The sequence below is a fragment of the Triticum urartu genome, chromosome 1 (genome assembly GCF_003073215.2).
Source record: "Triticum urartu cultivar G1812 chromosome 1, Tu2.1, whole genome shotgun sequence".
Taxonomy (NCBI): Eukaryota; Viridiplantae; Streptophyta; class Magnoliopsida; order Poales; family Poaceae; genus Triticum; species Triticum urartu.
In genome coordinates this window covers 4,828,213-4,847,540 of record NC_053022.1, presented here as the reverse complement: position 1 = coordinate 4,847,540, position 19,328 = coordinate 4,828,213, and the positions used below count along the sequence as shown (strand labels likewise).

At 45.1% G+C, this 19,328-nt stretch overlaps 2 protein-coding genes across 2 annotated transcripts; one reads left to right on the top strand and one right to left on the bottom strand.

Moving 5' to 3' along the window:
* The first annotated feature begins 250 nt into the window (after positions 1–250).
* On the top strand, positions 251–4,046 carry LOC125541490 (disease resistance protein RGA5-like). The gene is made up of 3 exons (XM_048704893.1): positions 251–1,338; positions 1,647–3,601; positions 3,692–4,046. The coding sequence occupies exons 1-3, from the start codon at positions 512–514 to the stop codon at positions 3,709–3,711; spliced, it is 2,802 nt and encodes a 933-aa protein (XP_048560850.1). The 5' UTR covers positions 251–511; the 3' UTR covers positions 3,712–4,046.
* LOC125540974 (disease resistance protein Pik-2-like) lies at positions 4,035–12,806 on the bottom strand. Its single transcript, XM_048704487.1, has 5 exons — positions 12,727–12,806; positions 8,215–9,078; positions 6,131–7,266; positions 5,911–6,052; positions 4,035–4,344 (listed from the first exon to the last, which is right to left on the bottom strand). Exons 1-5 carry the CDS (start codon positions 12,804–12,806, stop codon positions 4,035–4,037), a joined length of 2,532 nt encoding a protein of 843 aa, XP_048560444.1.
* Between the last annotated feature and the right edge of the window lie 6,522 nt (positions 12,807–19,328).

The following is a 19,328-nucleotide window of genomic DNA, read 5'->3' as shown; positions in this document are numbered from 1 at the left end:
TATCTTCCAAATAAATCACATCATGTGGAAAAAATTATTTGAAGAAATTTCTTCTTTTGTGTGCGTGGAAATAGTAGAATTATTGGGTGGTCCTTTTTTGACGTATTATTTATTTGCCGTCGTCGTTTCATCATAGTCTCCTGTAAAAAAAATCAGACCAAGCATTCATGATCAGATATGGATGGCCTTCATTTTGTGATGGCAAGCAGACGTAGAAAAGTCTGATTACACATACCTAATCATGAAGAAAAATCACTCCAGCACAGTTTGAAACTTTAGTTAGAAAACCATTGCCCATGTGTGAGGATGGGCTCCAAATCTTATCTCCTTGGCGCTGTTAACCCACGTAAGGGATTAACGGGCATGGAGTGTTGCAGCACCACCATCCATTTGTAGCCGGATCCCCCATCAATCCACCATCTCCTCCGTTTCTCCAGCTCTAGCATTAGAACCAACAAGCACAACTCCTCTGCCACAGCAAGAAAACACACCCCTCCTCCTCGTCCAAGCCATGGAGGCCGCCATGATCCCCTTGATCAAGAAGCTCGGCGGCCTACTAATTGATGAGTACAAGCTGGAGAAACGTGTGAGCAAACGCGTCAAGTCTCTGATCACAGAGTTGGAGATGATGCACGCCGTTCTACGCAAGATCGGCACCAAGCCGCCGGAGCAGTTCGACGAGCAGGTCCTCATCTGGGCGGGCAAAGTGAGGGACCTCTCCTACCACATGGAGGACGCCGTCGACAGTTTCATCGTGCGCGTGGTGGAGGACGGGCATGACCACGGATCCACCAACATGAAGAACAAAGTCAAGAAGTTCCTCAAAAAGACCACCAAACTGTTTACCAAAGGTAAGGCTCTTCATCAGATCTCCGGTGACATTGAAGAAGCTCAACGGCTCGCCAAGGAGTTGGGCGACCTGCGCCAAAGGTATATGATTGACGTGCAAGCCAAGGGTAATGGTGATGCCATTGACCCTCGTCTGAAGGCGGTGTACAAAGATGTCACGGAGCTCGTTGGGATAGATCACCTCAGAGATGAGCTGATCAAAAAGTTGTGTGATTGTGATGAAAGGTCGAAGGACCAATTAAGGACCATGTCTATTGTTGGATTTGGCGGGTTGGGCAAGACAACTCTCGCCAAAGCAGTGTATGACAAAATCAAAGTTCAGTTTGACAGTGTAGCTTTTGTTTCTGTGTCTCGGAATCCTGACATGGCCAAGATTTTCAAGAAGGTCTTATATGAACTTGACAAGAGCAAGTATGCAACCATCAACGAAGCTGCTAGGGACCATGAACAACTCATCGATGAATTGAGGAAGTTTCTTCACGATAAGAGGTACGTACGCAGGAACATGTGATTACCATTATTCTTTCTAAGGAAGCATGTAATGGTAGTGAATAGCGTGTACCAAATTAGTTTTATTTTGGTTTTGTTAAATGGATGCTGCTAGGCCTTTCTTTTGTGTTTTATATGAATGTTCCAATTATGCACTATCTATGTTTCTAACCGATCAATATTTTTCTATACATTTCTTGACCTGGCAATACCTTCTCTTAATTAATTTGGTGCTGACTTATGGACAAAATAGAAACCTTGGTTATGTTGGTTCATTTTCAAACTAACGCGCTAAACAAAACATATAGGTACCTTATTGTAATTGATGATATGTGGGATGAAGAAACATGGGAACTTATCAAGTGTGCTTTCGCCGACAACTGTCTTGGTAGTCTAGTAATGATTACAACCCGCATAGGCAGTATCTCTAATGCATGTTGCTCTTCTGCTGATGATATAATATATCAGATGAAACCTCTTACTGATGATGACTCCAAAAGACTCTTCTACAAAAGAATATTTCCTCAAGGAAGTAAGTGTCCAGCTGAATTGGAGCCAGTATCTAGAGAAATCTTAAAGAAATGTGGTGGAGTACCACTAGCCATCATTACAATTGCTAGTATGTTAGCAAGCTATGGTCCAGATCAACAGATAAAGCCAAAGTATCACTGGGACAACATACTTGGCTCTATTGGTCGTGGACTTGCAGAAGGTGGTAGTGCGAAGGAGATGCAGAGAATATTGTCCATTAGTTATTACGATTTACCTTCTCATTTGAAGACTTGTTTATTATATCTCAGTGTATTTCCAGAGGATTTTGAGATAAGGAGAGACCGGTTGATATGGATGTGGATAGCCGAAGGGTTTGTGCAAGGTGGAAAACAAGAAACTAGACTATTTGAGCTCGGAGAGAGTTACTTCAATGAGCTCACAAATAGAAACTTGATTCAACCAATACATGTTGACGCTGCAGGCAGGGCGAGAGGTTGTCGCGTGCATGATATGGTGCTTGATCTATTATGTTCCCTGTCCAGTGAACAAAACTTTGCTACAATATTAGATGGTACACAGCAAAGTAAACCTATTTCACACAGGAAGAGTCACAGATTATCTTTTCAAAATAGCATGTCAGAGCCCACCACCAATTTGGTCGATGCCAAAAGTATGCCAAAAGTTAGGTCTATTGTTCTCTTCAGAACATATATTGATCTAATCCAGACTATTTCATGCTTTCAAGTATTACGTGTATTGGATTTAGAAGGTTGTGAACTTGGGAGAAATCACCACCATATTGATCTCAGTTATATTGAGAATTTATTACACCTAAGGTATCTAGGGCTAAGAAACACTTTTGTTCGTGAGCTTCCTGTGGAAATAGGAAAGCTACAGTTTTTGGAGACACTGGACTTAGCAGGAAATGGATCAAGTGTAGAACCGATTCCGTCAAGTGTTGTCCGTCTAAGGCGTTTGATATTCCTAAATCCAGGCAATGCGGAGTTACCAGTTGGCATCGGGAGCATGACGTCCTTAGAAGAGCTGACTGGAAAATTGGTGGATGTGAAAGAGCTAGGGCAACTGGTCGAGCTGAGAGTATTACACCTTATTTGGAATGGGAAGGATGAGAGCGTGTGTAATTCTTTGGTGGTGTCCCTGGGCAATTTGCGGAAAATGCAGAATCTAAAAATTCACAATCTAAGTCCTGCAAGCTTTGATGTTTCCTGGGATAGTTGGGTGCCCAACCCACAGCTTCAATACCTTTGGTTTAAAGGATGGACCACAACATTGCCGAGGTGGGTTAATTCATCATCGTTTCCCCTCCTCTCCTCCATGCATGTTTCAGTGGACAGAGTGCGACCAGAAGTCGACATTCAAATCCTCGGCAAGCTTCCCGCTCTTTGTTTTCTCTGGCTTTGGGTCAACAAATCTCAGCACACTTGTGTCGAAACATTCGTCATTGGCGCTAATGCATTCCCATGTCTAAGAGTGTGCCAGTTCTGGCATTTTCTCACGGGGCCATCTATGTTTCCACGAGGAGCTATGCCAATGCTTGAATTCCTGCAGTTCGAAGCCCGAGCGTCAGATATTGTCAGAGGTGACCTGGATGTCGGCATGGGACACCTCCCTTCCCTTCGGCATGTGACGGTTGAGCTTTGGCTTGAGAAAGACAACTCTTCAGTTAAGTGCAAGGAGGAAGCGGATGCTGTGCTGAGGCATGCAGCGCACACCCATCCCAACCGTCCAACCCTTCATATCGTTGAAGATCGTGAGTCCTTTCCCTTAGGTTTCTTGTGTAGATGTTGGCTTAATTCGATTTCTCCAAACGATACACATGCTCATTCCTTTTTCTTCTCAGATACTTATAGCTATAAATGACGATAACGATGTCGCGCCAGTGAAGCTCCGGTTGCTGTTTGGTTTCTTCTACCAAGTGGGGCGGACTTGAAGACCTCTTTTATCTTGACGTCCTAGAGCTGTTCTGGAGGTTTTCGGTGTGTTGAATATAGAAAATATGGAACCTATAATATCTTTGTATTGATCAGACCCTCGTAGAGGTATATATAGAGTATAATATGGGGTGAGACTTGGAGTACAAGACAAGACGTAGTTTGCTTTACAATCCTATCTCTATCTTCTTATCTCTACACAATTATACTTCTAACATACTCGCTCAGTCGTAGCGGTAGTGAAGCGGATGATTATGACTTGAATTTGAAGTCTTGTTCTTCCTTCGTCTTCTCTGCTGAGCCATCATCAACTGATGGATCGTCACCTAGGGCGGTGACTGCGTCCCTTTCTGGTGCCTTCCTTGTCTCTCCTTTCTTCCCTCCTGCGGTCCCAACGGGAGTGGCGTGGACGCTGGTGATGATGCGGACGCTGTTGACTGGAGCTGTTGCTGATATGTTGATGTAGACATAACCCTGTATTTCAATGTTGATGTAGCAGATCATGATATAGCAGTGGTCGCGGTGGTCGTGGTCGATGATGTAGTCGTCGTGGATGATGAAGCTGCACAAAGCCGGAGGCGCAATCAAAATGTGCTATGTTGTAGATGATGGAGCTGCAGTCGCGGACGATACACCTTGCAGATGTCAGAGGGTGCCGTTGGTGATGAGTCCAACGGTTTTGCCAGGACCGGAGGAAACCCATCGAGCACACGTCGATTTTGCCAAAACCATGTGGCCGTGTAGGGGTAGTCACTAGAGTGACGCCGTGTTGATGCAATCGTGTCGTCGTAGATGACGCAGTCGATGGCGTCGTCGTGATGCGGTCGTTGCCGTCGTCGAGGTCACATCTTGTAGAAAAGTTCGTCAGAGGACGCTAGGTGTCCATCTTGTGGACGAGGCTGCGGCAGTGTCTTGACGAAAATGTTGATGAAGACCATGTGAACACCGCGTTGATGAAGACCTTGGCGATGAAGTGTCGGCGATGACGTTGCAACAGTGTGTCGACGCTTGAAGGTGTCCCTGTGGCGATGAAGTGTAAATGCCGTGTCGTGCCCGAGAAATCGATGAAGAATAGCACCTCTTTCCACACCGGTCTGTTGTGTGGATGATGCATGTCGTGGCTGCTTTCTCGAGATGTCCTTGATGAATTTTTTTTGTTGTTGTTGTTGGGCTTGATGAAGTCCTACAGCTTCATGAAGTGGCACAGGGGCGATGGAGAGGCGTCGATGTTGGTGAAGATTGGCTCTGTGTAGACGTGTTGAAGAAGCTCCAGTGCAGAAGACCCGTAATCGATGCGCAGGCGTGCTATCGCGTGGTGGGTTCGATGCCGTGCGCGCGAATTTCGCCCTCCCATGATCGGCGGCTGAGTTGATGCAGATCGGAACGCGCTTGGCGCGTGGCCGAAGCAGTATGTTGCTCGCACAGATCGGATAAAGCTCGATGATGCATGGATCAGAAGTCCACACACGCATGCTTACATGCATACATCGATGTAGACGGGAGCCGTGCTCCTGCTCTGTATGCACGCGCGATCGGTGATGGTCGATGACGATCGTGTCCGGCTTGTAGATCCGCCTGGCGCCCGCGGCATGCCGGCCGGAGCTTGAACCCTCGCCGTCCGTGCGCATAAAGGATGCGGGCTCGATTTAGCGATCTCAGATGGGTTCTCTGCTCCCGTGCGTGAGACCACACGGGTAGCCGATCCGACCTACCCCTGCCTTGATGCGCCCTGCACAGCGTGGCTGTGGCTGACCGCCGTTGAATCAACGAACCAAAATTTGCACCGATGCGTAGAGATTGTTTTTCACCGGACGACTGATATCCATGTGTTTATGTACGTGTTTGTGCTGCGCCTGATTGACACTTGTACCTACTCTGTTTTACGTACTGAATTTATGAACAGCTGATCCTCACTTGTTAGACTTTTCCTATTTTTTTCTACCCTGATTTCTTCGAGCTCGATATAGCTTGCACGTCAGCACTACATACTAAATATCACAACAACATACTAGACTAGCTAGCTAGCAGCTCTGTGAAATACGTAGCTCGATATGCTCTGCTGGACACTACTTGCATTACTCCTTGTGCAAACATGAAACCAATGAAGCCACAACTCTTTATACTGAACCTTGTCAGAGACCGGAAGGGACAACCATTGTCAATGACTAGCCTTTTATGTGTGACTTCTCGACAGTACTCTACAAATAGAGAGATATCACGCAGAGACGGCATGCTCCCAAGTATTTGGAGGTCTTCGTCTCTCCATTGTGCTAATCCGATTGCAAGGGAAGAGAGAGAGGGCAAGGTGGACATTGATTTTAGAAGCAATGTAGAGACTTGCCTTGTACCCATGTCAATAAACACCAGTTGTCTTAGCTGAACAAAGGTTGATGGCAATTTTTCCATTCTGATGGACCTTATGTCTAGCACTTGCAGAAGCTGCAGGTTGCCGATCTCTTTCGGGATCTCAGTGATAGATGTCCCTTCTAGACTCAGATACCTCAGATGAAATAAATTGCAAACCTCCATCATATCATGATTACCCACTCCCCTACAATTACTTAAATCCAATGCACGTAGGACAAGAAAACCTGAAAGTGCTGAAAACAAACTGAGGTCTTTACTGAACACAGTAAGTGATCTCACATGGATCAGGCTACTCATGGTTGGCATTTGCTTCACATCCTCTTCATTGCTGGTTTGGAGAGACAATCGACGTACCTTACTTGGTAGCGACCTGGTCTGGTGACCACCCAGTGTTGCGAGAAAGCTCTCCTCATTTGACAAGGAAGTGATAAGGTCAAGCACCATGTCGTGTACATGGACAGAGCTCGGCTTATTAGCAATATCGATATATTTCGGTTGGACCAAGCTTTTGTTAATGAGCTCAGCAATGTAATCCTCTCCTACTTCATACAAGCTCTTCCCCTGCTCTTCACGAACAAATCCTTCACCTATCCACTTCCATATCAACTCTTTGGTTTTAATATCATAATTCTCTGGATACAAACTGAGATACAGTAAACAAGCCTTAAGTTTTGGAGATAGATCATAGTAACTGATGTATAGTATCCTTCTCATGTCCATCAGGTCAGGATTATTTTCTAGCCCAGAACCCATATATTGGTACACCTTTGACCAATACGTGTATGTATTTTGATGTTCCTTTTTACTAGCCAACACACTAGCCATTGTAATGATAGCTAATGGTACCCCACCACATTTCCGTAAAATGCTCTCACTTATTTCAGCCAACTGAACAGGAGGACACTTGTCTCCAGTTCCAAATATTCTTTGGTAGAATAATATTCTTGAGTCACTAGCAGAAAGTGGTTTAAGCTGATAAACATCACTAACTTCTTTGCCAACATCCAGAATGCGAGTTGTTATGATTACTCTACTACCACATCCATTCTCAGTCAAAGCACATCTAATACTTCTCCATGCAGATTTATCCCATACGTCGTCAATAACAATGAAATACCTGAGTGAAATTCCAAAAGGCCTTCAATAAGTAAAGCGAAAGAATTCAGCTAACTAAGTGAATAGGGCAAAGCAATAAATAATCATGAAACTGAGGGTGGTTCAATGCCCAGTAAATAAATTAACCCTAAAGAGCTAAATTGTTGGACACATTGTTCCTAAGTGAGAATATGCAAACTAAAAACCTAATGGGTTGAAAATGTAATTTCAAATCTAATCCACATTTGGACAACCAGATGGCCTATGTTCACTATTTTAGGTGTATACTTATGAAAGCATTATGTCATCAGATTGTTTGTTGTGGACGTTCCTGATATAGGGGGAAGGGCTGCCGAATGATATGATGCCAATATTCAACCTACATCTAATTATATATGGGTTCAAGTAAAAAAAAAAAACAGGAAGATAGACTCTGTTTTTATATAAAATTAGGATATATCTAATTTTTTTATATAGACTATGCTTTTCATGATCTATTAGTTCTTGTTGCCATGTTGGGTATATCCTAGGTAATTGTATACCAAAACACTGTTTTTTGGAGAGAGGTATTCGTGTGGGTGATAGATTATAGATAATATTCGTTGGGTACATTCTCGAAAAAATGTGTGTATCTCTTTTCCATTTCTCCTGAAAACTAAGGTTGCACTTCTGTGACACATGTATTATGGGACAGAGGGAGTATTACTTCTAGTTGGTTTGGATCAATAACTCAGATTTGTGTGCTTCTATAATGCAGTAGTAATTGCCTGGCCATTCAGGCCATACCGCCCATGGACAGCGTGAGTCAATTAGTTGGGGGCAAAGCAATACCTTTTTTCAAGAACAGAAGGAGTAGAAAACACTGTGATAGTACATATTAAGCACACACAAATGAACTAGAAAAACTCCAGAGCTAATAAGTAAATAGATGATCAAATGGCAGCTAGGACACTAAGCGTACAACACATACCTCTTGTTTCGGAGGAATTCTCTTATCTCACTTATGAGTTGTGTCTCGCTCCACGCTGACTCGTCCATGATGTTATTGTACTTTCCCTTGCCAAGTTGATGGAGCAAACTCGTGAAAAGTTTCTTCATGTCAGGATTAAGAGAGACGGAAGCAAAAGCTCGACAATCGAAGTCCCCACGAAGCTTCTCATACACCACATTAGCAATAGTTGTCTTCCCTAAGCCTCCAAAGCCAACAATAGAGACCAGCTTCAGTTGTTTCTTTATCATCTCGTCTCCCTCCATTAGCATCCTGACTATGTCAAGGCTCCTCCCTTCGGTGCCAATAAGCTCTGTCACCTTTTTGAACAAAGCTAACTGGCGAAGGGTATCAGTACTTGTGCTGGTGGGCTTGGGCACAACACTGTCAACCTTGTACCTTTCACGCCGCTCACTGACCTCCTTGATGCGGCTCTTGATGTCTTTGATATCGATGCCTATGTTGTGTCGGATTTTGCCCTTTGTCAGCATGTCCATGCTTCTGTGGATGAAGCCCATAAAGTTGTGTGGCTTCTTTTGTTGCCGGCACTCAAGGTGCACCCGGAATCTATCGATGCCATCTTCGATCTCATAGGAAAGGTCCCTGACATCCCTCGCCCAGAGCTTGACCTGGATGTCAGGTGACTGATCCAAGGGTGCCTCTGAGATCTTGATGAGGGCAGCCTCCCTGCTCTCCAGCTCTGCTTTGAGGAACTTGATCTCACCCCTAGTGCTTTTCTGCAGGTTGTACTCCTCCTTGAGCAGGTCGCCGAGTATGGGCAGGAGGGTGCTCATCGCCCCGGTCACGACCTCCGTACTACTCGCCTTGCCGGATCGAAAGAGCTTTCTGATATTTTGCTAGATGATCAACTGGGTGCTGCAATGTGATTGCTACCTCTGGCTCCCAGCTTCTTCCTCAATGTCGTTTTCTCTGCTTCAAAAATAAATAAATTGTGGTTTCCACAGAGGCGAGGTGAGATCTGGAGTTGATCCTGTCATAGGAAGGAGGCAGATGATGGGAAACTTATATTAAAAGAAGCGAGTCCCAAGTGAATAGTTTATCAATCAGTGCGGCATTTTCTCACATCTAGCTAGCACACCATCACTATTGCTCCTACTACTACTATTGCTGCTGCTAGTAGGTTTCCTTTTCCTTTTTCGTGTTCTCTATTATATTTTTCATGTTTGTTTCTTTTTTTACTTTGGTAAAACAACTAAAAATATATGTTTTAGACCAATATGTACTACACCACCATTAAGTTAAACTAGTTAAATGCCCATGATTTGCTACAGAACAATGAAAAAAATATACAGACTCAGGAGGTGTGTTAGGATGTAGAAGCAGGAGGGTCATAGGCCATCAACCACGCTTGGACAATAACTAGTCCTGCTCCGTGCAGTGACCTCCTCGTATTGTTCAGTAGTGAGTTGCAAGGGGACTTCATCAGGGAGGAACTCGCTGATCAGATGGAGTCGGAGGCAACCCCAGTGAAGATGGTGATGGACGTGGTCCTCAAAACATTATAGGTATTTTGCGGGACGCAAATATATGGATATTTGGTAACATTCCATTCCCATTTAATTAGCTGTTGAAGACATTTATTCTAATCATGCAGAAATTGTTCACTCAACGATGGATGAGCTTGCTGTGTGGGGTTAAGAAAATGACGCATGGAATCACTCAATGATGTCGACACAAGGACAACTGATCACCAGTTAATTAATTACGTATCACATGCTGCGGCAGGTCTATTGTTTTCACAGTTACCAAGTACCACCCACTTGGCGCCCTTTATCGAAAAGTACCACTCACTCTAAGCATAGTTTAATTAGGAGCCAAATGAGAGACGTTAGTCCTGCTTACTACGCTAATAAACTAGAGATAGAAGCTTGTGGCATTCGAGGAGATGTCGACATCCATAGGCACATGGCACCAAAATGATATGGTAAAAAAATTGGCCTGTTTGACAAAAGTTTGGACACACACCCCTCACAAACCGAAGCAACTCACTAGAAAGCTCGTGGTTTCGAGAGGGAACAATGCATGTTTGATGACGAACGTGAGATAGCTTTCTCTTACGGCCTTCAAAAAGTTTCTACGTGTAACGTGCACTAATACAACTGTCATGTGAAAACTTGGAAAAATTTCAGGAGTCATTTGACCTTTTGAAGACATTTAAGTCATTTTCTAGCAATTTAATGAACGCAATTCAAATTTGAACTACATCTACATGCAACGGCTAACCATAACAGTTTGAAAAATCGTATTTGCGTACTTGTGTGCAAGTTAATTCCATGTGCAGTAAATTAGAAGGATGTTTCAAACATATGGTCTCACGGCATGGACACGCGTTCATGGAGTGCCATGATATTTTAATTCCAAAAAATAAAAAATAATCAGAAATACATGAAACCTTCCTTGATATAATGTCATGCCACCAAGATGATGTGGTAAAAAAATTGTCCTGTTTGACGAAAGTTTGGACACACACCCCTTACAAACCGGAGCAACTCATTAGAAGGCTCGTGATTCCAGAGGGAACAATGCATGTTTGATGACGAACGGGAGATAGCTTTCTCTTACGGCCTTCAATTTTTTCTACATGTAACGTGCATTAATACAACTGTCATGTGAAAATTTGGAAAATTTCAGGAGTCATTTGACCTTTCGAAGATATTTAAGTGATTTTCTAGCCATTTAATGAGTGTAATTCAAATTGAACTACATCTACATGCAATGGCTAACCATAACGGTTTGAAAAATCATATTTCTGTACTTGTGTGCGAGTTAAAAAATCATCTGACGATGTAAATATCTGGTGCTCAAAAAAGAAAATGTAAAATCTGGCAAGACAACCGCCCCCACACGATTGACACTCTATTCCATGCCTCGAGGTTTGGAATGTGAGTGGCGGGCGTTATTAATCAGACATGGTTTTGCATTGGGAACCGTCAGCTATTATGTTCACACATGGATTTTGCTACGGGAATCGTGTGTAATTCAAACTACAGTACTCGTAAATTCCGGCGACCCCCGTGTGTACTGTTCCTGTCGATCTAGATTCTGGCCACCAATAAATACTACCTTGCTCACTTCGTCCCGCCTGCATTCTCATCTACATCCCCCCCTTGCCTGGCTTTCAATAAGTAGATGGCGGAGGAGGATGCCAGGTACCAGGCGGCCTGTGAAGCCTGTGATGCCGCCTGGAAAAAGGAGGCGGTGGAGCTTTGGGGGCGCGCGGGTCGTCGTGCGGAGGAGGTGTACGAAGACGGGTACTTCGTGAGGAAGGCCAAAGGCGCTAGGCGCCTCGTCGCTGCATGGAGGTGGGCCGATAAGCTCCAGCATGCCACCGACGAGGAGCTCCGGTGGGCGCCCAAAGAAATGGCAAGATCATTTGCGCTCGTCCGCCTGCAAGAGGCAGATCGATACGTCAAGCATTGTGAGGCGGAGGAAGTGGAGTACTGCCTCCGCGCTGGAAAGACGCCGCGCAGCAGGGAGCTGCTCGCGAGGGGCTGCCGGAATACTGGCCCCAGGAGCGATTATTAGTTTTAGTACTGTTCGTTTTCAGTTTTATGTATTATACTTAGTAGTTAAGTATCATCACATATATTTGATATTATTATATATATTCTGTGATGAACTAATAAACAATTAATATTATATATATTATGAAATCCATTTTCTGTCTGTTTTTGTATAGTAATTTGAATCTAGTTGTTATCATCCACATATACAGAATGGAAAGCGTATAAACACAAATTGAAACATAACATATAAAAACGAAAAACAGAGTACACACAGTGAACCAGAGCAATAAATAGAGCAATACTATGATTGTTGTGAATACATAGTTATCCACGTCGAAACGACTCAACAAAATAAAACACGTCCATGAGACCATGACCAGCAGCGCCCTTGCCTACGGTAGCTCTTGACTCTGCTTGAACTCGTGCATGCGTTTGTCCAAGCAGTCAACACGCTCGCGGTACATCTGGAGCGCGATCTCGAGCTCCAAGTTGGCTATTTCATCGGGATCACCACCTCGAGGATGCGACGTCCATGTTCCTCTACTGCGCCCAGGTGGACACCTGGGCCAAGGAGGTGGTCGAGCCTACCGACAAGCGCGTTGGCATCAAGCGGGCTGCAGAATAGGCGAACGGCACGACCCATGTGAATGGCGCGGCGGGCGTCTGGTGCAAGTACGGCGCGGCCGCCCTCTGGTGCAAGTACAGCACAGAGGGCCTGTGCCCACTCCTGGCGGGGAATGGGGGTACTAACGGGACATGTACCCAGTTGCGACACCTTGTCAACAGCAGGCAAGCACCGATGGTTCCGCTCTTGCTGTGCGGCGCGCCGTGCCTCTCGCTCTGCGGCGCTCCAATGGTCTCGCCGTGCGGCGAGCCGCACCTATCAGCGCGGACGCGCCTAGATTGCTCTGTGGCGCGCCATCGATCATGTTGTGCGGCGAGCTGCAGCCTCTCAGCGCTGACATGCCTATCTTGATCCACGGTGCTAAAGTGCCATGCGCCAAGGGTCTGCTCAACCCTGGCGATGACACGCATCACAGCGTCCATCGCGTTGCCGGGGAGCGTCGTGGCCTCGACGGGCCGTGGCGCCTTCTGGTTTTCCTCGTCGACGAGGTTGATGGCAGAGGTGGAGCTTTAGTGGGTTGGCATGCTTGGAAAAGATGGATGTGCTATAGGCTGCGCTTGTTGCCTCAGTGCGTCGCGCACCGCCTAGGTCTTTGCGCAATATCGCTGGGTGGCGGGAAACAGGTGAGGAAATGGCGGGAAACGGTGGCGTGTTCATAAAACGCCATCAATATGAAAACTTAGCATATAAGGAACATCAAGCTAGCACAAGAAGTAGTTGATGATGAGATGAACACGAACCCCACTATGGAACCCATCAGTGATGAATTCATCAATTGCAAACGGTTGTACACTAGCAAGTGTTTGTCCACAACACACACGGCTTATTCCATCACAAACAGGTCGGATCAATCAACTGTATGCCACGTATCGCACATTGTCAAAAAGTAATACGGTAGACCTTCTTTAACTTGCGTTAAAAAAATAGAAAACAAGGACCTCGAGGTTAAATTAACTCATGGAATGGGTCATATCAGCCATTTAATTTGAAGATATGACCCATCCTATCAGTTAATTTAACATCAACACAACTTCCTATCCAGTCACTCATCTGATGGCTGCTCCAGCCCGAGCACACTTAACTTGAGAGTTCTCTTACATGAGCTACTGGTGGAACAGCTAGTTCTTGCTGATATAGGATGCCTCTTCGCATCCTTATGGCGTATCCGGATGTCCGCCCGTCCCCCAATGGCCAATAGATGTTGTGTAGACAGAGCATATCACATACGTCTTATTAGAAGCAATCGTCTGTGTTATTATTGGTCTTCGCACACATTTCTGATTACAGACCTGTTTGTCGCGTATCACACATATCTTGTTATATTGAACCGTTTCTGGTATCTTGTCTCAACGCAAATAGTTCATCCAAGTGAACCGCATGCCCTATATCGCACACACCTTGATCTGGCTGACCGTTTCTTTTGTGTTGCCTAATCACAAACAGTACATTTGAGTGAAGCGTATGCTGCATATCGCACACACCTTCATCTGGCAGACCGTTTCTTTTGTTCCTCCTCATCACAAATAGTTAATTTACCTGAACCGTATGCCCTGAATCGCACACACAACCAAAATCTGAACCATGTTTGATCTATCCGTCATCGCAAACGTTTTGCACCTTTTTGACGGGTTTTTTACACAACCGTTTGCGATTATTGCATCGCACACAGTTTCGTCGAAGGGTCTCCGATCGTAGTGTCGCGTTAGCAGTATCCTGCAGTATTGTACATGACACTTCACCATGATTTGGGCCTAGGGGAAGGCATTGGGAACTAATAAGTAGATGATGTGTTGCTAAAGTGATAGAAGCTTAAAACCTAGTTTATGCGTTGCTTCGTAAGAGGCTGATTTGGATCCAATTGTTTCATGCTATGGTTAGATTTATTTTAATTCTTCTTTCGTAGTTGCGGATGCTTTCGAGAGGGGATAATCATAAGTGGGAGGCTTGTCCAAGTAAGGATAACACCCAAGCACCCGTCCACCCACATATCAAATTATCAAAATAACAAACGCGAATCATGTGAGCATGATGAAAACTAACTTGACAGTAATTCCCATGTGTCCTCGGGAGAGCTTTGCTCTATATAAGAGCTCATCCAGGCTTATCCTTTGCTATAAAAAGGATTGGGCCACCTTGTTGCACCTTTGTTACACTTGTTATTTGTTACGCGTTACGAATTATCTTATCACAAAACTATCTGTTACCGATAATTTCAGTGCCTGCAGAAAACACTTTACTGAAAACCGCTTGTCATTTCCTTCTGCTCCTTGTTGGGTTCGACACTCTAACTTATCTAAAGGACTAAGATGAAGGAAATATGCCCTAGAGGCAATAATAAAGTTATTATTTATTTCCTTATATCATGATAAATGTTTATTATTCATGCTAGAATTGTATTAACCGGAAACATAATACTTGTGTGAATACATAGACAAACTAAACGTCATTAGTATGCCTCTACTTGACTAGCTCGTTAATCGAAGATGGTTATGTTTCCTAACCATAGACATGTGTTGTCATTTGATTAACGGGATCACATCATTAGGAGAATGATGTGATTGACATGACCCATTCTATTAGCTTAGCACCCGATCGTTTAGTATGCTGCTATTGCTTTCTTCATGACTTATACATGTTCCTATGACTATGAGATTATGCAACTCCCGTTTGCCGGAGAAACATTTTGTGTGCTACCAAACGTCACAACGTAACTGAGTGATTATAAAGGAGCTCTACAGATGTCTCCAAAGGTACATGTTGGGTTGGCGTATTTCGAGATTAGGATTTGTCACTCCGATTGTCGGAGAGGTATCTCTGGGCCCTCTCGGTAATGCACATCACATAAGCCTTGCAAGCATTGCAACTAATGAGTTAGTTGCGGGATGATGTATTACAGAACGAGTAAAGAGACTTGCTGGTAACGAGATTGAACTACGTGTTGAGATACCGACGATCGAATCTCGGGCAAGTAACATACCGATGACAAAGGGAACAACGTATGTTGTTATGCGGTCTGACCGATAAAGATCTTCGTAAAATATGTAGGAGCCAATATGAGCATGCAGGTTCCGCTATTGGTTATTGACCGGAGACGTGTCTCGGTCATGTCTACATTGTTCTCGAACCCGTAGGGTCCGCACGCTTAAGGTTTCGATGACAGTTATATTGTGAGTTTATGAGTTTTGATGTACCGGAGGAGTTCGGAGTCCCGGATGAGATCGGGGACATGATGAGGAGTCTCGAAATGGTCGAGACGTAAAGATCGATATATTGGACGACTATATTCGGACATCGGAAAGGTTCCGAGTGATTTGGGTATTTATCGGAGTACCGGAGAGTTACGGGAATTATCCGGGGAGTATATGGGCCTTATTGGGCCATACGGGAATAGAGGAGAGAGGCCAAAAGGAAGGAGCCCCCCCCCTTCTGGTCCGAATTGGACAAGGGGTGCAGCCCCCTTTTCCTCCTTCTTCCTCTCCCCCTCTTTCCTTCTCTCCTACTCCAACAAGGAAAGGAGGAATCCTACTCCCGGTGGGAGTAGGACTCCCCCCTTGGTGCGCCTCCTCCTAGGACGGCCGCCTCCCCCCTTGCTCCTTTATATACCGGGGCAGGGGGGCACCCCATGGACACACAAGTTGATCTTCGTGATCGTTCTCTTAGCCATGTGCGGTGCCCCCCTCCACCATATTCCTCGATAATATTGTAGCGGTGCTTAGGCGAAGCCCTGCGACGGTAGAACATCAAGATCGTCACCACGCCGTCGTGCTGACGGAACTCTTCCCCGACACATTGCTGGATCGGAGTCCGGGGATCGTCATCGAGCTGAACGTGTGCTAGAACTCGGAGGTGCCATAGTTTCGGTGCTTGATCGGTCGGGCCGTGAAGACGTACGACTACATCAACCGCGTTGTCATAACGCTTCCGCTGTCGGTCTACGAGGGTACGTAGACAACACTCTCCCCTCTCGTTGCTATGCATCACCATGATCTTGCGTGTGCGTAGGAAATTTTTTGAAATTACTACGTTCCCCAACAGTGGTATCAGAGCCAGGTTTTATGTGTTGATGTTATTTGCACGAGTAGAACACAAGTGAGTTGTGGGCGATATAAGTCATACTGCTTACCAGCATGTCATACTTTGGTTCGGCGGTATTATTGGATGAAGCGGCCCGGACCGACATTATGCGTACGCTTACGTGAGACTGGTTCTACCGACGTGCTTTGCACACAGGTGGCTGGCGGGTGTCAGTTTCTCCAACTTTAGTTGAACCGAGTGTGGCTACGCCCGGTCCTTGCGAAGGTTAAAACAGCACCAACTTGACAAACTATCGTTGTGGTTTTGATGCGTAGGTAAGATTGGTTCTTGCTTAAGCCCGTAGCAGCCACGTAAAACTTGCAACAAACAAAGTAGAGGACATCTAACTTGTTTTTGCAGGGCATGTTGTGATGTGATATGGTCAAGACATGATGCTAAATTTTATTGTATGAGATGATCATGTTTTGTAACCGAGTTATCGGTAACTGGCAGGAGCCATTTGTCGGAATCCGGGCCCGCCATCGCTTCTTCCTATTTCGAAGGTTCACCGTTGTCTAACAACATGATTTCCAAGACAGGGTTGCCGTACCACTCTGGTGCGGAACGTGTCCTTGTGGACCTTCGAAGTTCAGTAGCAACTTGATCAGAAGTTTCATGATCATCATCATTAACTTCCTCTCTAGTCGGTGCAGGCACCTCAGGAACATTTCCTTGAGTTGCGCCATTTTCCGGTTCAAGAGGTAATACTTCATCAAGTTCTACTTTCCTCCCACTTACTTCTTTCGAGAGAAACTCCTTCTCTAGAAAGCATCCATTCCTGGCAACAAAGATCTTGCCTTCGGATCTGAGGTAAAAGGTATACCCAACAGTTTCTTTAGGGTATCCTATGAAGACGCATTTTTCCGACTTGGGTTCGAGCTTTTCAGGTTGAAGTTTCTTGACATAAGCATCGCATCCCCAAACTTTTAGAAACGACAGCTTAGGTTTCTTCCCAAACCATAATTCAAACGGTGTCGTCTCAACGGATTTCGACGGAGCCCTATTTAAAGTGAATGCGGCAGTCTCTAAAGCATAACCCCAAAAAGGTAGCGGTAAATCGGTAAGAGACATCATAGATCGCACCATATCTAATAGAGTGCGATTACGACGTTCGGACACACCATTACGCTGAGGGTGTTCCAGGCGGCGTGAGTTGTGAAACTATTCCACATTTTCTTAAGTGTGTGCCAAATTCGTGACTCAAGTATTCTCCTCCACGATCTGATCGTAGAAACTTGATTTTCCTGTCACGTTGATTCTCAACCTCACTCTGAAATTCCTTGAACTTTTCAAAGGTTTCAGACTTGTGTTTCATTAAGTAGACATACCCATATCTACTCAAGTCATCAGTGAGGGTGAGAACATAACGATAGCCACCGCGAGCCTCAACACTCATTGGACCGCACACATCAGTATGTATGATTTCCAATAAGTTGGTTGCTCGCTCCATTGTTCCTGAGAACGGAGTCTTGGTCATTTTACCCATGAGGCATGGTTCGCACGTGTCAAATGATTCATAATCAAGAGACTCTAAAAGTCATCTGCATGGAGCTTCTTCATGCGTTTGACACCTATGTGACCAAGGCGGCAGTGCCACAAGTATGTGGGACTATCATTATCAACCTTACATCTTTTGGTACTCACACTATGAATATGTGGTAGCATTACGCTCGAGATTCATTAAGAATAAACCATTCACCATCGGAGATGACCATAAAACATATCTCTCATATAAATAGAACAACCATTATTCTCGGATTTAAATGAGTAGCCATCTCGAATTAAACGAGATCCCGATACAATGTTCATGCTCAAAGCTGGCACTAAATAACAATTATTGAGGTTTAAAACTAATCCCGTAGGTAAATGTAGAGGCAGCGTGCCGACGGCGATCACATCGACCTTGGAACCATTCCCGACGCGCATCGTCACCTCGTCCTTCGCCAGTCTCCGCTTATTCCGCAGCTCCTGCTTTGAGTTACAAATGTGAGCAACTGCACCGGTATCAAATACCCAGGAGCTACTACGAGTACTAGTAAGGTACACATCAATTACATGTATATCACATATACCTTTGTTTTGCCGGCCTTCTTGTCCGCTAAGTATTTGGGGCAGTTCCGCTTCCAGTGACCACTTCCCTTGCAATAAAAGCACTCAGTCTCGGGCTTGGGTCCATTCTTTGGCTTCTTCCCGGCAGCTTGCTTGGGCGCGGCAACTCCCTTGCCGTCCTTCTTGAAGTTCTTTTTACCCTTGCTTTCTTGAACTTAGTGGTTTTATTCACCATCAACACTTGATGTTCCTTTTTGACTTCAACCTCTGCTGATTTCAGCATTGAAATACTCAGGAATGGTCTTTTTCCATCCCCTGCATATTGAAGTTCATCACAAAGCTCTTGTAGCTTCGGTGGAAGCGACTGAAGGATTCTGTCAATGACCGCATCATCCGGGAGATTAACTCCCAGCTGAGTCAAGCGGTTATGCAACCCAGACATAGTGAGTATGTGCTCACTGACAGAACTATTTTCCTCCATCTTACAGCTGAAGAACTTGTCGAGACTTCATATCTCTCGATCGGGCATGAGCTTGAAAAACCATTTTCAGCTCTTCGAACATCTCATATGCTCCATGTCTCTCAAAACGCTTTTGGAGCCCCGGCTCTAAAGCTGTAAAGCATGCCGCACTGAACGAGGGAGTAGTCATCAGCACGTGTCTGCCAAGCGTTCATAACGTCTTGGTTCTGTGGGACGGGTGGATCACCTAGCGGTGCTTGTAGGACATAATCTTTCTTGGCAGCTATGAGGATGATCCTCAGGTTCCGGACCCAGTCCGTATAGTTGCTGCCATCGTCTTTCAGCTTGGTTTTCTCTAGGA